Source organism: Ursus americanus, chromosome 21, assembly GCF_024610735.1.
Source record: "Ursus americanus isolate L20-20 chromosome 21, mUrsAme1.1.p, whole genome shotgun sequence".
NCBI lineage: Eukaryota > Metazoa > Chordata > Mammalia > Carnivora > Ursidae > Ursus > Ursus americanus.
The window spans coordinates 23,818,307-23,835,365 of record NC_142147.1 but is presented as its reverse complement, the minus strand read 5'-3'; the positions used below and the strand labels follow the sequence as shown (position 1 = coordinate 23,835,365).

General features: G+C 41.1%; 1 protein-coding gene across 3 annotated transcripts in view; it reads right to left on the bottom strand.

The window, feature by feature from the left end:
• Nucleotides 1-6,877: 6,877 nt before the first annotated feature.
• UTP4 (UTP4 small subunit processome component) overlaps nt 6,878-17,059 on the bottom strand; it is a 31,999-nt gene continuing 21,817 nt past the window's right edge. For 2 of the 3 annotated variants that reach the window (XM_045814981.2, XM_087870529.1), the window contains exons 11-17: nt 16,577-16,699; nt 15,809-15,965; nt 13,137-13,243; nt 12,020-12,115; nt 9,995-10,180; nt 8,250-8,360; nt 6,878-7,079 (exon numbers count right to left, since the gene is read on the bottom strand). In XM_045814981.2, coding sequence (XP_045670937.2) covers nt 6,963-7,079; nt 8,250-8,360; nt 9,995-10,180; nt 12,020-12,115; nt 13,137-13,243; nt 15,809-15,965; nt 16,577-16,699 — 897 coding nt within the window. In that variant the 3' untranslated portion in view covers nt 6,878-6,962. Of the gene's footprint in view, nt 7,080-8,249; nt 8,361-9,994; nt 10,181-11,909; nt 12,116-13,136; nt 13,244-15,808; nt 15,966-16,576; nt 16,700-17,059 lie in introns of those variants that run through there. The other variant, XR_015728049.1, reaches the window with a different exon arrangement.

Sequence of the window (17,059 nt, the reverse complement as noted above, 5' to 3'; positions counted from 1 at the left end):
GTTCCAGCAGGTCCCAATGTGCCCAAGTGCATCTGCAGTCACAGACGCTTTTGGCTTTGCTCCAGCTGAGGCGTGAGCCCCCCGAGGCCTCAGTTATGTGCAATTTCTGCTTATTAGAGAGCACTTGGCAGCTGATTCCTTAGAGTATAAGCACTATTTTGAACACTTTTACTTCCATAATCATCGAGAGGTTGGGCACTTGACGACACCTTTATTAGCAAGAGGGAAGTGCTGGGAATTCTTTCTAAAAGTATCAAGACCTTTTTGATCAACAGAGTTGGAGGAAGTCATAGATCTTCCAACTAAACAGCAAGGGCACTTACATAAGATAGCAAGTTATGCAACAAAATATTTAACTCTAGGAGAAGAGAAGGTAATGGAGATTGCTATTTGGGTTACTTGGGAGTTTTTACTTTAAAGATTATTATAAAATATATCTGTGAAAAATTCCCAATTTGAGCTGTTTTTACAAGGTCCTCCATCAGAATCTAATTTTCAGTGTTCTCTCATCACTATGTTCAGATCAGCCACACTCATCCAGTTGGTGTCTCCCCTGATGCCTTGCACGTTCCCCACTGAGGCCATCCTTCCAACCACTTTCCCACATAGCAAGATCTCATTCCAGGTTTCCCTGTCTACCCAATTGCCTGGGATTTTTCCTTTGAACAATTTTATGCTATGCCTGCCTGTTTTGCCCAAGTAGGTATAAAATACAGTAGGGCAGGGATCACCCATTGACTTCTTTTCATCCCCCACTATTCCAAAAATATTGCCTTGCTGAGAAGGAACTCATTAAACATGTGATTGATCGAAATTCAGTGCCTCCTGTGCTGTAGTCATTTCAAATAATCCCTCTGAAGGTTACTGGTTCCTTGCAGAGTGAAAATTACCATCTAGGAAATCTCAAGTAGTCAGTGGAAATCTACTTACTGTGGATAATGAAATCTGAAATAAAAAGAGTACACATCTGTTTCCACGGTTTCTTAGGGACAGAGAGACAATCTTAGATAATTCTCTGAACAGGCCTGTTATTTTGCCTACCTCTAAAAAAGGAAATGGCTGAGATAATTCCTAATAACCTTTCATTCCTCTCACCTATCAATATGTATTCTCTGCTCAAGCTATCATCTGTTTCTTAGAACAAGACTCGGATCATTGCTACTTTATTTTTTATTACTCCTTTTTTTTTTTAGATTTATTCATTTGAGAGAGAGAGAGGGAGAGCGAGCCTACGTGCACATGGGGGAGGGGGAGAGGAAGAGGGGCAGAGAATCTCCAGCAGACTCCTGCGGAGCTTGAAGCCCCAGTGCAGGGCTCTATCTCACCACCCTGAGATCCGACCTGAGCTCAAACTAAGAGTGGGATGCCCATATGACTGAGCCACCCAGGTGCCCCTATTTTTTATTATTCCTTCAAAATGAGGGGGTTGGAGCTTCTTTGGGCACTGGGGTGGCTCAGTCGGTTAAGCATCTGACTTTGGCTCAGGTGGTGATCCCAGGGTCCTTGCTCAGCGGGAGTCTGCTTCTCGTTCTCCCTCTGGCTGCTGCTCTCCCTGCTTGTGCTGTCAAATAACTAAAATGTTAAAAAAAAAAAATTTTTTTTTTAAATAGAATGAGATTGGATTAGCTCTCTCAGTTCCATAATTTCCTACAATTCTATGATTTAGGCTCTGATTCTATGCTCTCTCAAAACCCAATGGTCTTTTTCTCCCCCTTCTCCCTCACAGCAGGTATATAATACAGCATGGTAATGAAGAGCATAGGACTCAAATTGTAGTCTGGCTACTTACTATACTATATGACAGTGGGCAAGGGGCTGCAGTCATGAGTCTGTTTTCTTATTCGGAGAAATTCAAAGACCGTCCACCTCTAAGGATGGTTGTGAAGGTTGACTGGGATGTCCGATGTGAAGTGTTTAGCAGCACTGTATCTGCCACACCTGCTGCTGTTATTACCTGTTGACCTGCAGCAGCAGCAACACTAAAACCTTGGACAGAAAGTCTCAAGCTTAGAGTCCATACTTTATCTAGGAATGAGTCCGCCATAACACCATTTGATCCCAGGCTTAAAATGCAAATGGCCAAATTAATTTCAGTGACAAACAGATCTTGTATAAAGCTACATTTCGGCTGAAAGGGAGTATGTATTGCCAAGAGTCCGTCAAAGGAAAGAATTAGTGGATCTGGGGTTTGTTCCAAGGTTTGAGTGTTGTGTAATTTCATAAGGAAGGAGGGCCCCAGGCAAAATTGCAGCCCTTAGCAAGCCTGAAGGTCACTACCACAAAGGGGGCCTGCTGCCAGAGAAATAGAAACAAGAGCTGCTTAATTACTACTAAGAGAAGAGACCAAAGGAAGAACGAAGCTTGTAAGATAACCAATCCAACATCCAACTTTGAAAATTTATCCATGCATGACTCTTTCCCAGTTAGAAGACAGTGAGATCAATTGTCCCTTTCAAAGGGCAGTACTCCTTTGCCTTCCAGGAGAAAGATCCTAAAATATATTTTTCTTTCCAGCACAAACATGAAGTGAAAAAGGGAAAGGTGAATATATCCTTTAGCTGATGCAAGCACATTTGTAAATTCATCCCGCCAAGATTAATCAGTATTTATCTGCAACCCACAAAAACGGATTAACTCTTTCATACGGTAGGACTATGAAAACCCACATCTGCTAACCACATTCCTAATGAGAAGCAGCTGGTGACAGTTTTGTAGCTCTGTGACTTTCTTTTTAGGAAAATATTACCAAGGACATACTAAGCAGAAGGTTAGTTTCACTGCATCCACTTAGTTATGGAAAATCACCAGTGTTTTTTATTGACAGTCATGGAAATCACACAGTTTGCCATGAAGTTCAGATAAGGTCCCCAAATAAAAATCCCCTTTCCCTCATTACCAGTTCCAAAAGAATTTTCAGTGCCTCACCATAAAACTTGGGAGTCTTGCAGTCAACTTCACCTCTTCTTTCACGGGCCATTAAACCCCAAATCATGTTTATTGATGCACACAGTGTTTTTAGGCCTTGGTCCCATAGCTTCAACTCCCTCCTGAGTCGGTTAATGCAATAGGCCATTGAAGGGATCATAAGCCCCTTTGAGAATCAGTTGCATGCTGTGGGCACGTACAAATGCAAAATATAGTATTCAAGTTTGGGGGCTCACAAAGCCCCTAAAGCCCTTCCATGGACTCTTTAATGGGCTGAATTGTGTTCCCCTCGAAATGTATAGGTTGAAGTCTAACCCACAGTACCTCAGAATGTGCGTGTGACTGGAGAGAGTGTTCTGGAACTCCTGGAAGCCCTGGGGCAGGTTATGCTCTCTCTTGCTTCTGGCTTTTTTACTGAGACTGATCTAGGAATGCCTCTTTTCTTCCCCTTTTCCCCATGATCATTATCACCCAGTTCCAACTGCTAACTCTGCTGGTGAGGTGCCCCTTGTCTGTGCTCACCTCTAATGTAGCCTCACTGATTTACTTGCTTCTTTCCCCAACTAGGCTGTGAAGTTCTTGAGAGCTGAGATCATCCTTCACCTGTTGTTGGTGTAGCAGATAGCAGGCACTCAATAAATGTATGTTGAGTATGAAGTCCTGTAACTTCCTAAAGACAAAGGGCTGACACAAAGCTAAGCCTTAATATCTACATCTTTGTTGTCCATGTATGAAAGTCACTAGCTGCATGCGGCCATTTAAATTAAAATCAAATAAAACTTAAAGTTCCGTTTCCTTTGTTGAACTAGCTGCATTTCAAGTGCTCCACAGTCACATGTGGCTGGTTACTATCTTACTGCACAAAACAGACACAGAACGCATCCACCACCACAGTTGATTGGACAGTGCTGAGCTGTATCTGAAAATACCTTGGACTATGAAAGAAAAAGCCAACACATTAGAAAAAAAAGGAAAAGAGGTTATGAATATGCAATTTACAGTTAGCTCAACAGCCAAAACACATAAAAAGAAAAAGTGAGCAATATCTTTAGTAAACAGACAAAATGAGAGATTATTTTTCACCCATTAGATGGGCTACATACAACTAAAGTCCATCTCTACACTGGCAGACTGTAAGAAAATTAGTACTTTCAAACACTGCAGATAGAAATATAGCCAATCCAAAGGGCAATGATAAGTGAAAGAAAACAGACACTATATGAACTAGCAATTCTACTCCCCAGAGAAAACACCCCCATGGGAGCACTACCCCACGATGTACTAGGCTGTTCATCACAACACTTTATGATTTGCACACAAGACTGCCCACGGAATGCAGTATTATCACTAAATCAAGTGCTCATCCAGAATGAGAAATGCTTCAACACCTTCGCTGCAGCCTGTGAGATGAAAAATCTTTGGTGTATCACGCCTGCTAGTCATATTTACAACTGGGTCCTTACAACCAAGAGACAGGGGAAACAACTTTAAGAATGCCACCTTGGCCTCTCACGAACTGTTGTGTGACCAAGGGAATAGTAACATCCCCTCTTGGTCTCCGTTTCCAGGAGTATAAAGGTGAGGCCAGAGGCACGTGGTTTCTTTCACAGATGTTTCCTCTACTCCCAACCCCAACAACAGGTGGAACAGCTTCACTTCTATCTATCATATATTATGGTTCAGAATAATGTTCCGTCTGAAGAAAGTTTTGATGCTTAAAAAAACACCAAGCTAGGTCTCTTGCTTCCAATATTCTAAGATTTTCGTTTCTAATTCGCTGTCATCTCCAGGGTAGAGGGTACATTATCCATTCAGAGATCAGATTATCAACTACTATATAAGAAAAGTGCATTTTTAAAGCATTTGAGTCAGGCTAGCAAAAGGACCTTTCCTAGGTAGTCTCAGATCAAAATTTTTCTGTAGAATCCAGGTAGGAGCCATGGTTTGCCAAATGCCGGACCACAAACATGCTGCTCTCTAGGTTACACAGTTCCCTGAAAGTACCATCACCCTGTAACACAGGCGCTGAAGTATTCCTTCATTTAATACTGCTTTGCCTTCCCTTCCCCCAATTTCTCTAACTTACCCCAATCATTTTCTGCCTCATTTGTATTCACAGTTCCTTTACTTAGGAAGAATTTCAAGGCCCAAAGATCTTACTTCCCATACCATTTATGGAAATCCAAATCACTGGCTGGAAATGTTGCAAAGGAATGCTTTCTCCTTTCAAAACTTTTACTTCTTCACTCATAATCCGTGAGCCTTTTCTGTCAGAATTACATCCTCCATAATCCACAAGGTTTCAGAATATGTTTAAGTAAATCAAGTCTTAAACTAGACTCCAGTTAATAAAGCCTCTCTGAATTTATAGCTCTACAGACAGTGAAAAGCAAGTGAGTTAATATTTGTGGCATCCTTGCCTCCCTCTGGTCATATACAATGAAGATCAGTGACTTGAACTTTGGTTTCAACCACACAAAAGAAGACCTAAAACATTTCTTAGGAAGGGCAGGATCTTACAGTCTACTGAAAGGTTGTAATAGTCCAGACTAATGCAGACCAGGAAAATATGCCTAAGGAAATTCATTCAAGTAAGAAGAAAGGAAAATTATTTTACACAGAGGGCCCAAAAAGCTGCAATTATTTGTCTAAAGTACTATTATGGGAATGTCCATGTCTACGTGGATTCCCTGTATATATGCTATCAAATGTGATTTTCTCTTGTTAAAAAAATAAACAACTCCTATTATCGTAAAAGAAACGAAACAGGCAAAGCAGAGAGGTGGCATCCATTATAACCTTGTTTTATCTGTTCTCTCTTAGCAAACCTGAAACAGGTTGTCCTGTACGTTATAAAGTACTGGGCTTTGTTTCTCTCTTATTACCTCTCTGTTAATTCTCTTCCCACATATCTACCTTAAATTCTCACTTTTTATTGGTCCTTTCCAGATGGGAGGATGGGGTTCATCTTAGCAAAAAATGTTTTTCGACAGCATTTTACTCATGATGTCATCAGAACCCATATCCTTCTCTGCCTATACCATGGCCCTCCATCCCCAAAACAAACAAAACCACACATACTGGGTTTCCACAGGCATGCAACACAATATAAGCACCGAGATGGGAAAGAAACCGATCTGCTCGGTTCAGGTTAACTAGAGTTCTTCACCTTCTAATTTAAAAGATTACATTAAAACTAGTCAGTTGATAACACCCATGGGAATAACGATGTCAAAACAAGTAGAAGACAGAAAAGGTAAAATATATGGCAGGCTTTCTGGTTCTGACCTCCTCTCCTACTCTTAACAAAATCCCTGCCCAGTGTTTCTTTCATCTTTGAAACTGGTGTGTGTGTGCGTGTGTGCGCACACGCATATAATTTATATTAATATATAACATATAAAATATACATAATATATATTATATATATTACTGTATACATTTATCAAGTGAAAGATGGTTAATGATATTGATAACCCAAAGCCAGATATTTTTCCCTTTAAATAAAATAAAGAGCTGACCGCCAGAGGCCAAAGACATCAATTTTTGAGATGGAGCATTGCAGTTAAAATTCTTCTTGAAACAAGGCTGTTTATCACTATCGGTAGTTAGGCTATCTTGAGTAAACAAGCACAGTTCCCCTGCCCTCTAGGGCAATGGTGGGCAGGTCCCCACGCCTCTGCACTGGCTGCAGGCAGGAGGCTGGCAGACAGTGAAGGTCATCAGCCCTCTGAAGCCTCAGGCATATGTTAGGGAAGAGAAGATAAGTACCATCTTTTTTTTCCCCTGAAACTGTGGTCTAAACAACAGGACCCTGAAAAAGTTGGATGAATTTGTAGCTGCTTAGAACATTATCCCAACTACAAATACCTTGGAGCTTCCACTCACTGCAGTCAATGAAGGGAAATTACTGTCCATTATTTTGGAGGGTAACATTCATAAGGACTAGTCCTAAAGAATAACTTTGCTTTATTATCATGATTTGTGAAAACAAACAGGGCAGACAGTTCAAGGAAGGACACAGACAGTGCCCTATTTTAGGTCCCGAATTTCTTCTTTTTGATGGGTGGTGGAAGCTGGGCGATGATGTCATCCAGGGGCCGTTCTACTGCCACCAGTGTTCTTTCATCCAAAAGATCCATGAAGAGCAGAGGCTGCAGAGAGATGATAATGACTCTAGTAGGAGTTAGGCTCCAGGGTCAGTCCTAAACAGACTGACTAGAGCTAAACGGTCAACTTAGTTCAAGGCTGAAGAGATCGCAATCTCTGACAATCCTTCCTCCCCTAGGACTCAAAATGGTTGGTCAGATTGGGAGGTTCTTTTTTTAATTTATTATCCCTGTCTACCTACCTACCTACCTACCTACCTATCCCTATCTATCTATCGATCTATCGATCTATCTATCGTAATCTTGGGGTGCCTGAGTCAGTTGACTGACTTTTTATCTCAGGGTTGTGAATTCAGGCTCCACATCGGGCGTGGAGCCTACTTAAAAAAAAAAAATCTCTATACCCAACGTGGGGCTCACACTTACGACCCTGAAATCAAGAATCGTTTATATGCTCTACCGACTGAGCCAGCCAGGCGCTCCGAGGTCGGGAACTTTTAACTGAGTTCACTAATAAAAGATTTCAACAAGATTTTTCATGTTTTTCTATACAGAACACTTGTTCTCTAATTTCTTAGGAATCAGTGTTAACCAATGGCTTTGGAGCCTGAATTCTTGGCAAACAGCAAGTTACAAATGGATTAAGAAACTAATCATACTTAAATAATTTACAGATGTCCCTCTTTAAAAAAAAAAAAATTCTTGCAGACCCCTGAGAAAATGTTCCAGGAGACTCAAGGAACTCTAATCTGAAAAGCAAGAATATGGGACTTCCAAGTTGGCACAAATAGCTGTAGTATCATAAGCTTAATGAATATTTGTTTCATATACAGTTAAAAGCTTAGCCCAGAAAAGGAAGTCACAATAAATTCAATGACTTCCACTTGCTTGAATTTTATCTTGTGGAACATTCTCCAATTAGAAGTCACATTTAAAGGCCAGATTTAACACAAAGACACCACTCAAGCTCCAACATAATTTCTCAGTACCTATGTATTTCATTTTGGGTAAGTATGATGTGCATGCCTCTAATACACTGAGGCAAGAATACTGAGACGCAAACATAAGGAACAGACATCCTCAGAAAGGGACTTATCTCCCAAACCAGGTTCTCTGAATATAAAATGAAGGTGCTCTTGTCTGCCTATTGCGGAGCTTATTACATTTTGATAATATCCCAAGGAACCATCTAGAATATAATACAAGATGTTTTACCTTATATATCTTAGAAATTTTAAAGGCATGGGCGGTACGCCTCCTGATAACATCTGATTCGTTCGTGGGAGGAAGTGGATTGTAGAGTAAGGTTTTGTCATTTGGAAGAGGCTAAAAAGACAAAGACATACTGTTTAAATCGTTATTTTTATTGGGCTTCTCCAGAACAAAGGACTATAGTGATTTTTCAGACAAACACCACCTTTCAACCATCATATTAGACATGACTCTCCTTATTTCAGGAAAAAAGCTTAGCCACTTCTCCAGATATACCACAGAGGGTGGGAGTACGAAGCAAAGAGCGTGGCACTTTAGTCCAGCAAGATCAAAGGGCCCAGCTGGGGCTTCTGGCCAGTCCTGTCAGTAACACTTTGTGAGACAGGAACAAACTGGCATGTGCAAGAGCTTAGCCCATGCAAGCTCTGCTTTCTAGACTATTCCCCCAACCAGATCACAGACAGGCCAAGTGACTAAAGTTCTCCCCAGGCCAAAACTGAAACACAAACCACCCCCATGGATCTCACTGACAACTCAAGGGATGGCCTCTGGCCAAGCAAGTGATATTTCATCTCTGACTTCCTTGGGAAATAGCTCTGCCCAGCAGGAGGAAGTGATGGACTTATCACCAATGCTTGACAAAAAAATATGGACGGCCCTGGGCTGAGTTACAAAGAGGCAAGCGAGTAGGAGGGGCCCTTCCTGTATCACTCATCCTGCAGAAGGCACTTGTCAGCCAGCTCTGTTTCCCACACCCAGAGGACACAGAGCCGGCGAGATGCGTTCCAGTGACACATCATGCACACCTCCTTTAGAGCCATCTGCTGCTTTCCCCTCGGTTCCTTCCACCCCCACCTCCACATACAGACCAAAACACTGCATCTTGGTTGTAATCTAAGCCCAAAGTGCATTTCAGGCATGGCCACAGCTAATACTGCTCCTAGGAAACAAAGTACCTGCCCAGAGATGACATGTAAATTGAGGTGAATCAAAACAGCAGCTGGCAGAGGCTGGAATCTAGAACTGAAAAAAAAAATGCTCACATCCCACCTAAATCATAGCCATGAAGAATGGAATTTTCCTGGCTGGACTTTTTTTTTCTTTTTTTAATGATTTTATTTATTTCTTTGAGAGAGAGAGAGACTGCGTGTGCAAGCAAGAGAGCAGGAGTGAGGGCTGGGGAGGGGAGGCAGAAGTAGACTCCCTGCTGAGCCGAAAGCAGACACTTAAAGACTGAGCCATCCAGGCGCCCCAGGCTGACTTTTTTCAAGACATTAAGACCAACTCTTCAAGCGTACAGATACTGTTTCAGCATTTTCAGGCAAGGGGCAAAAGTGGTCAAAACCTCAACCTGCGTCTCCTTTAATAAAACTGTGTTTTCAGTCACCCCAAGGTGCAAAGGTGAACGTGATTCAGCCGAATCGATGGTATTCCCCATGAGGGTCACCTTCTGAATACTGACCTGATCCTACTTTAAGTCTGTATTTTCACAGGCAAAGCAGAGAAATACTCAAATCAGCAAAAACCAGGACACAAAGGCATGCCCCTACCCCGGGAGCTTCAGGGGCTTGGGAATGAAAATGAGGAAATTTCCAAAACAAAAGTTCCTCTCCTCCAAATTATGGGTCAGGAAATTTTATTCTGGTTCTCCTTTCTCTTAATTCTTTGTACTTGCTGCTTTAGAACTTGAAAATTCCTAAATACAGAAAAGTCAGTGTGAGCACTGGTGGTAGTGGTGAGGAACTTACCAATGACTTGTCGATGATGCAGAACATGTAGGCATCATGGAGAAGGATGTGCATTGGTCTCTTGGGATGAAAACTGATGTGTGTGATGGGAGTATCCCTCTGGAGCCAAAGGTAATGAAACCCCTGCTTCTGGATGGTTCGGCTCCACTCTGTATACTGCTTGTCTGGGATACTGTACTCAAATACCTGAAGAAGGATATGATACACAAAAAATGCAGGCTGGTACCCAGAAAAACTGGAAGGTATCTCTCATTCCTAACCAGAAAATATCTATACAAACCCTGACTGTATCATATTCAGCTTTATAGCTTTCTACTTTTAAGTAAAAAAATTTTAAGGTAAATTATAGAACGTAAACAATGAAAATTAACACAGAAAGGTTTACAGTGAAAAGTCACCCTGTCATCTTGACATCTCTTTTCCCCAAGAGCAGTCTATTTCCTACTTACATCTTTTCAGATTTTGATGCATGCAATACATGCTATTCTGCATATTGCATTTTGTATTTAGCATTATATCACGGAGACTGACCCATGTCAGTATCAATAATTGTAGCTATGTATCACTCATGCCCCCTTAAAGAACACATAATAATCCATTCACTTTTTGGATGTACCATGATTTACTCATCTAGTCTATTTAACGGGCATTTATTTCTAATCTTTTACTGCCACAAACAAGGCTGCAATGATGATCTCCTTCTGCACCACTCAAGGCATACATCTACAGGAAGAACTCTTTTTTTCCTTCTTAAAGATTTATTTTAGTGAGAGGGAGAGAAAGAGAGGGCATGCACGTGTGTGTGCACACACAAGCAGAAGGGGCAGTGGGAGAGAGAACCCCAAGCAGACTCCACACTGAGCAGAGTCCGACACAGGGCTTGATCCCACGACCCCGAGATCATGACCTGAGCCAAAACTATGAGTCAGATATTTAACCAACGTTGCCACCCAGGCACCCCAGGAAGGACTGTTAAAACTGGAACTTCTGATTCAGAGATTATGTGGATTTAATTTTTTTTAATGTATCTCAAAGTGTCCTCTAAAGGGGTCATACTAATTTATGCAGTGTACCAAGTGGTGTTTCCCTATATCTTCACAGCATTGCATATTATCAATTCTACAGATCTTTGCAAATCTAACAGGTACAAAAAATTTCCCACCAGATGGAATGACTGAAGCACCTAAGGGATCAAAGACTAGAAAAAGGCATCAGGTGGACATTATGTGTGAAAAAGACAGGGTGTGGCTTCACTAATCTTTCAGTTTCTGGTCAAGGACACGAACAGATGAAACCAAAACGAAAGATTTCATTTCCTGGATAGAACATACATATCTGTGCATATGTGAGGGTAAAAACTGCTAATCAGAGTAGTAAGCATCATTTGCCCAGCAGGCTACTTAAATGTGTTCCTCAGATCACACTTAATCTTTCCAACTGCTTAGTGAAGAAGGTATTATGCTCATTTTACAGATGAGGATATATAAGTATTGACCATTTCACACAAAGTGTTCCACTTCACAATATCTGTAACTCAGATATTTTAAAGATCTTCTCACAACTTGGAAAACTAGGCTATGCACTCATTTTGGTAAATGTTATCTCTGTTACAGGTAACAGATTTCACTAGGGCCTAATTTCCCTATCTGCAAAAGTGAAGGTAAATTATATGATCTTTTAGTTATTTCCAACCTCAGATCTTATTCCATCCCATATCCAGTCTAACACCTGCTCCATGTCATCTCTAGTCTAAAAACAACCAGTAAAATGAATACTTCAAAATTCCTCCTCCTTCCTGTAACTCTTTAATCTGTAATCTCAGGGCTTCATCATTCCATTGTGCCCATCAAGCCAAAGGAGATTACCGGCCTATACTGTACCTAGGCTATACATGGTTCACACAGGAGAACACTACCTGTAGATCATCCAATATTTGCAGACAAAAGCTCCTCCAAAATTGTCATTGTCTTAGCTTCTTAGTTACTATCCAACAGACAGGAATTAGAAAGCACTGGAATCTCTCACCTGCTGGTCAGAATGAGCAATGACAAGGTTGTTGGTATTGGGGGCGATGGCCAGAGCAGTCACAGGGAAATTATAGGAAGGTACCGTGCAGTGAAGCTGGGAACAAATAACAGACACAAAAGACAACCCTATATACCTTTCCTCAGGAAAACACTGGATGGTCTAGGTCTGTTGTTTCTAAATAGCATTCCTTAGAACTCAAAAAGTTCTTTGGAAGTCCTGAAAACATCAGGTAGTACCCCCAAACAATAAACCTTAATTAAAAACAAAAACACGTTTAACTGCTTACACAACTGATAGCATTTGCGGAAAACTTCAGAATAAAGCTTTTGCTACTATCTCTATATCTGTACGAATTGCTCATAAATAGGTCATTGATCAAAGAATCTATAGCTCTACACTAGATTTAAAAGAAACTAATGTCTAGATATGGACATTTATAGATAGTTCCAAGATATGTGCACCATTACACAGGGACATCTCAAATGACAGGCGAGGCTCAAAGAGCAGTACATGCTTCTGCCACAATGTCATAAAGGTTAAGTTATGCTGTTAATACGCAAACTCATTAAATGTTGCAGTTTGGTATTGTTCTATAAATGCTTGATGCTTATTGCAAGTTCTGGGTACTTCTTATATGATTTTTATAATGAAGATGAAAACTTGTAAGGGATCATTAGTAATTCAATGTGGGAATGACAAGATCATTACTAATCAGTGAAAAGTATTTTCCTGTTCCTCTGTTAAACTTCTGTTTAATTTAAAAATACCTTGAGATTACAAGGCAAGCTATTAAAGGAAATTGTCACTATCCACAACTATTCATTTGGGTAAATTAGAATTTTCCTCCCCATAATAAAGAAATAACCTGGATGTGAATTCACCACCCATAAATCCTTAATTTCAAATTTCTGTACAAGGCTACTTTCACTATTCCCACTGATGTTAGTATTGCAGATTACCGTTTTTGGGCTCCAAACAAATAAAACAGGAAAAATTCTTAGTTTAAAAAAAAAAAAAAAGCCAGTAATTTTCCAGGTCATACCAAACTGCCTTGAGTCTTGTAACCGCAGGGTTAACTTCCTCCTGTTTCCTACTACTTAAGCCCCATGCTCACCTTTAGATGTTTTATGTTGTACACATGGACTCCAGCACTGGTACCTGATGCAGCTAGCCAATTCCCATCTGGACTGACTGCCAAAAGACACATGGACTCCACCGTCCCTGCGCAGACAGAATAAGAGTTAAGTCTCTGAATTCAGTGTCCATAGCCAGCCTTAGCCTGAAGATGATGGCAAAAGCCAGTAAGACTTTTAAATCACGACTGGATAATCTGATGGTTCTGCAAGTAAGTTCTAGATGTTAGTCTATTTTCATTTCATTAGCCATCCTTCATGTAAAGAGGAGCCAGAGATAAACCTGAAGGCATCACTTGCTCAAGCCTGAGTGAGATACTGCTTACTACAGGAATGGAGAATCAAGGCAGCAGCTACCTAAAGCCTGTATTTTAGTTATTTCAAACTCCTTTTCCTATCAATTTTTTTTTTTTTTTTTTTTTAGATTTGAGAGAGAGAGAGAGAGAGACAGTGCAAGCAAGTGCGCAGGGAGGGGGGCGCACGGGGGGAGAAGGTGGAGGGGATTCTTAAGCAGACTCTGCGCTGACTGTGGAGCATGATGTGGGGCTCAATCCCACAACCCTAAGATCATGGACCTTAAGCCAAAACCAAAAGTCAGACACAACTAACTGCACCACCCAGGTGCCCCCTACCAAATGGCTTTTAGTCAAAGTTAAGGACAAACAGCAAGTTCAACAGGCTTGAGGCATATCCTTAATTTATTGGGTACCTGTTGTACATGTGGGCCATCTTTGTCATCAAGGGATTTTAGACCAATCTGGCAAAATGAAGACTCATGTGGGTTAAAAATCAAACAGCAAGGTTACATGGCAAAATATGTGCTGCACACAAAATCCCCAAATGGTGAAAAGGCTTTATAACAAGATATACACCAGGTGCTGAAGGATGGGTAAGGTGGGTAGAAAAGGATAGAGAACCAGGTCAGCTAAGTGAAAAGGACTGGAATATACAGGTTTGGGGGCTGTGAAGAAACCACCTGACTATAAAAGGGTGAGAGACGAGAGAGGAAGAACAAATAAAGTGATATCTGTAACACAGAGCCTAATTTTAAGGGGTGCTAAATGCAAAATACAGAATATATATTTTTTAATAAAAACATATACAGGTACTCAATACACATTGTCACTTATTTGATCTAACTCCTAACCTGTGGGTTTCTCTTCCTGTATGCTTCCAGAGCAGCTTAGGAACAGTGAGAGTTTATCGCTTCTCGGCCTTTTGGCTAAGATCAAGTGCAGTGAGAGTTTAAGTTAAAAGAGCTGATTTTCTAGGCTGATGGGAGTCTAAATGACAATGAAGCTGCTATAACCCAGGGCAAGGGGGAAGCAAAAATGCCCATGGGATGTACTGGGTACCAAGGTTCTCAATCATGAACTCAGCAACAGTTAGCCATACAGTTACTCATGTACTGGGTACCAAGGTTCTCAGTCATGAACTCAGCAACAGTTAGCCATACAGTTACTCAGTCATGCATACTCATACTCTCTAAGAGTTTGGTCTCAAATAAAGTTCGGTCATGAACTTTATATGACAAGTAATGCAACTGCATGTATAAGTTCATCTTAAATAAAAGCAACTGGGGCAGGGGTGGGGGTGGGCGTGCCTGGGTGGCGCAGTCGATTAAGCACCTGACTTAGGCTCAGGTCAAGACCTGAGTCCTGGGATCCAGCCGTGTTGGGCTCCGTAATCAACAGGGAGTCTGTCTGTCCCTCTCCCTGCTTGCACTCTGTCTCTCTCTCTCTCTCTCTCAAATAAATAAATAAATAAAATCTAAAAAACAAAAAACAAAACCAAGAAAACAATCAGCAGGGGCACTTGGGGGGTACAGTCAGTTAAGCCTCCAACTCTTGCTTTTGACTCAGGCCATGATCTCAGGGTGGTGAGATGGACCCCACGCCGGGCTCTGCACTCTGCACAGTCAACCTGAGATTCTCTCTCCCTCTCCTGCTTGTGCTCTCTCTACTCTCTCAAATAAATAATAAAATAAATCTTTATTTAAAAAAAATAAAATTAAAATAATAAAATAATAATAATAATAAATAAAATAAGGGGTGCCTCGGTGGCTCAATTGATTAAGCTAGTCTGCCTTTGGCTCAGGTCATGATCCCCGGGGGCCTGGGATCAAGTCCTGCACTGGGCTCCCTGCTCAACAGGAAGCCTGCTTCTCCCTCTCCCTCTGCCTGCTGCTCCCCCTGCTTGTGCAAATAAGTAAATAAAATCTTTAAAAAAATAAAATAAAAACAACCATCAGAAAAATTAACATGTCCAAAAAATACCTATATACAAACACATATCAGAAATACACAAAAATATTAATGGTAGTTATTTCTGGGTGTCAGGATTACAGATGATTTTAATTTTCTTCTTGCTCTGCTAACGAAACTCTAAGAAGGGTGATGAAACTTCTGGCCCCAAATAAGGAATCAAAAACCCAGTGAGAAAAGAGTAGGTGTAAGGAACATTTCAGATCTCATCAAGCGTTTTCACTTGCCAGATATCTCCTCCTACTTTAAATTGCAAACATGTGAGTATTTGCAGGGTGGAGAAGAGCATTAGGGAACCCCAACAATGAATGAGGTTTAAAAGGGGGAAAAAAAAAAAGGTACATCAGAGACTAACAACTCTCTCCCTTGGCCAGTTACCAAGGTCCCACCTGACTGAGGCTGGAAAGTATGTAGGTGCTTGAAGCTTCCTTCCATCAGTCGAATGACATGTAGAGACCCTTGATTTGAGGCCACAAAGAGCTTTGTTGAATCTTCAGAAAACAAAATCTGAAGGGCAGAGCGAAGGAACGCTGGCATTTTGGAAACCTTGGGGTGAACCAGTAAGAGAGAAAAGTGAGACCTAGAACCCATCAAAAATAATCATAGCCAGACTGAAACGACCTTAATGCTTCCTGTTTCTAAGGAAGCCAACTGACCAGGACCTAGATCACTGAGAGCCTACTGTAAACTATCCATCCCCGCTTTCATCTCATCAAAAGCCTAAACTTTACTGTCACTTGCTGGCATTTCCCTACTCCTCCAAAAATATAATCAATTCAAAATGGAAATAAAAGGGGCGCCTGGGTGGCTCAGTTGTTAAGCGTCTGCCTTCGGCTCAGGTCATGATCCCAGCGTCCAGGGATCGAGCCCCACATCGGGCTCCCTGCTCAGCGGGAAGCCTGCTTCTCCCTCTCCCACTCCCCCTGCTTGTGTTCCTTCTCTCGCTCTCTCTCTGTCAAATAAATAAATAAAATCTTAAAAAAAACAAAAACAAAAACAACAAAATGGAAATAAAAGACTGTGTTATAACAGCTGCCTCCAAATAGCTTCTCACTGAGCAAAGATTCATATCCAGTACATTCCATTTCACACACAAAAATCACATACTTATGAAATTTCTTATTGTTCAACCAGACATTGGGTTATCTATCACTTACCCTTTGGAGGCTTATGTTGTCACGTTCATAATTCAACTGATAAAGAAAAAAACGAGAAGTTGTAGAATAGGCTATCCAACTTCCACAAGGGGAGATACAGCTGCAAATAATGTTCTCGGGACCCTGGGAATATTAGGAATCAGGATGAATAAACAGAAAAACTTCCTATGATAAGGTTCACTGTGACATGAATCTTCAAGCTACTGCCACTCTGGACATAACCACAAATACCTACACATAATCCTGACACTCATATGCTGTGTATCACTATGTTTCTTTCAGAGGTACAGCACCTAAATGATGTGGCTTGATTTGGAAAACCAAGAACAGAGGCCTATGAATACTATGAACTTATCTCAGCCCTTCGTGTATTTTAAAGACACTTCATACTAAACGCTAACTTTAGAAACCTGAGAGAAAAGCATTTAAGCTCCATAAAGCTTTGGAGGCCAGGTGACTTGGAAAACTGATTTTCTGGGTTTT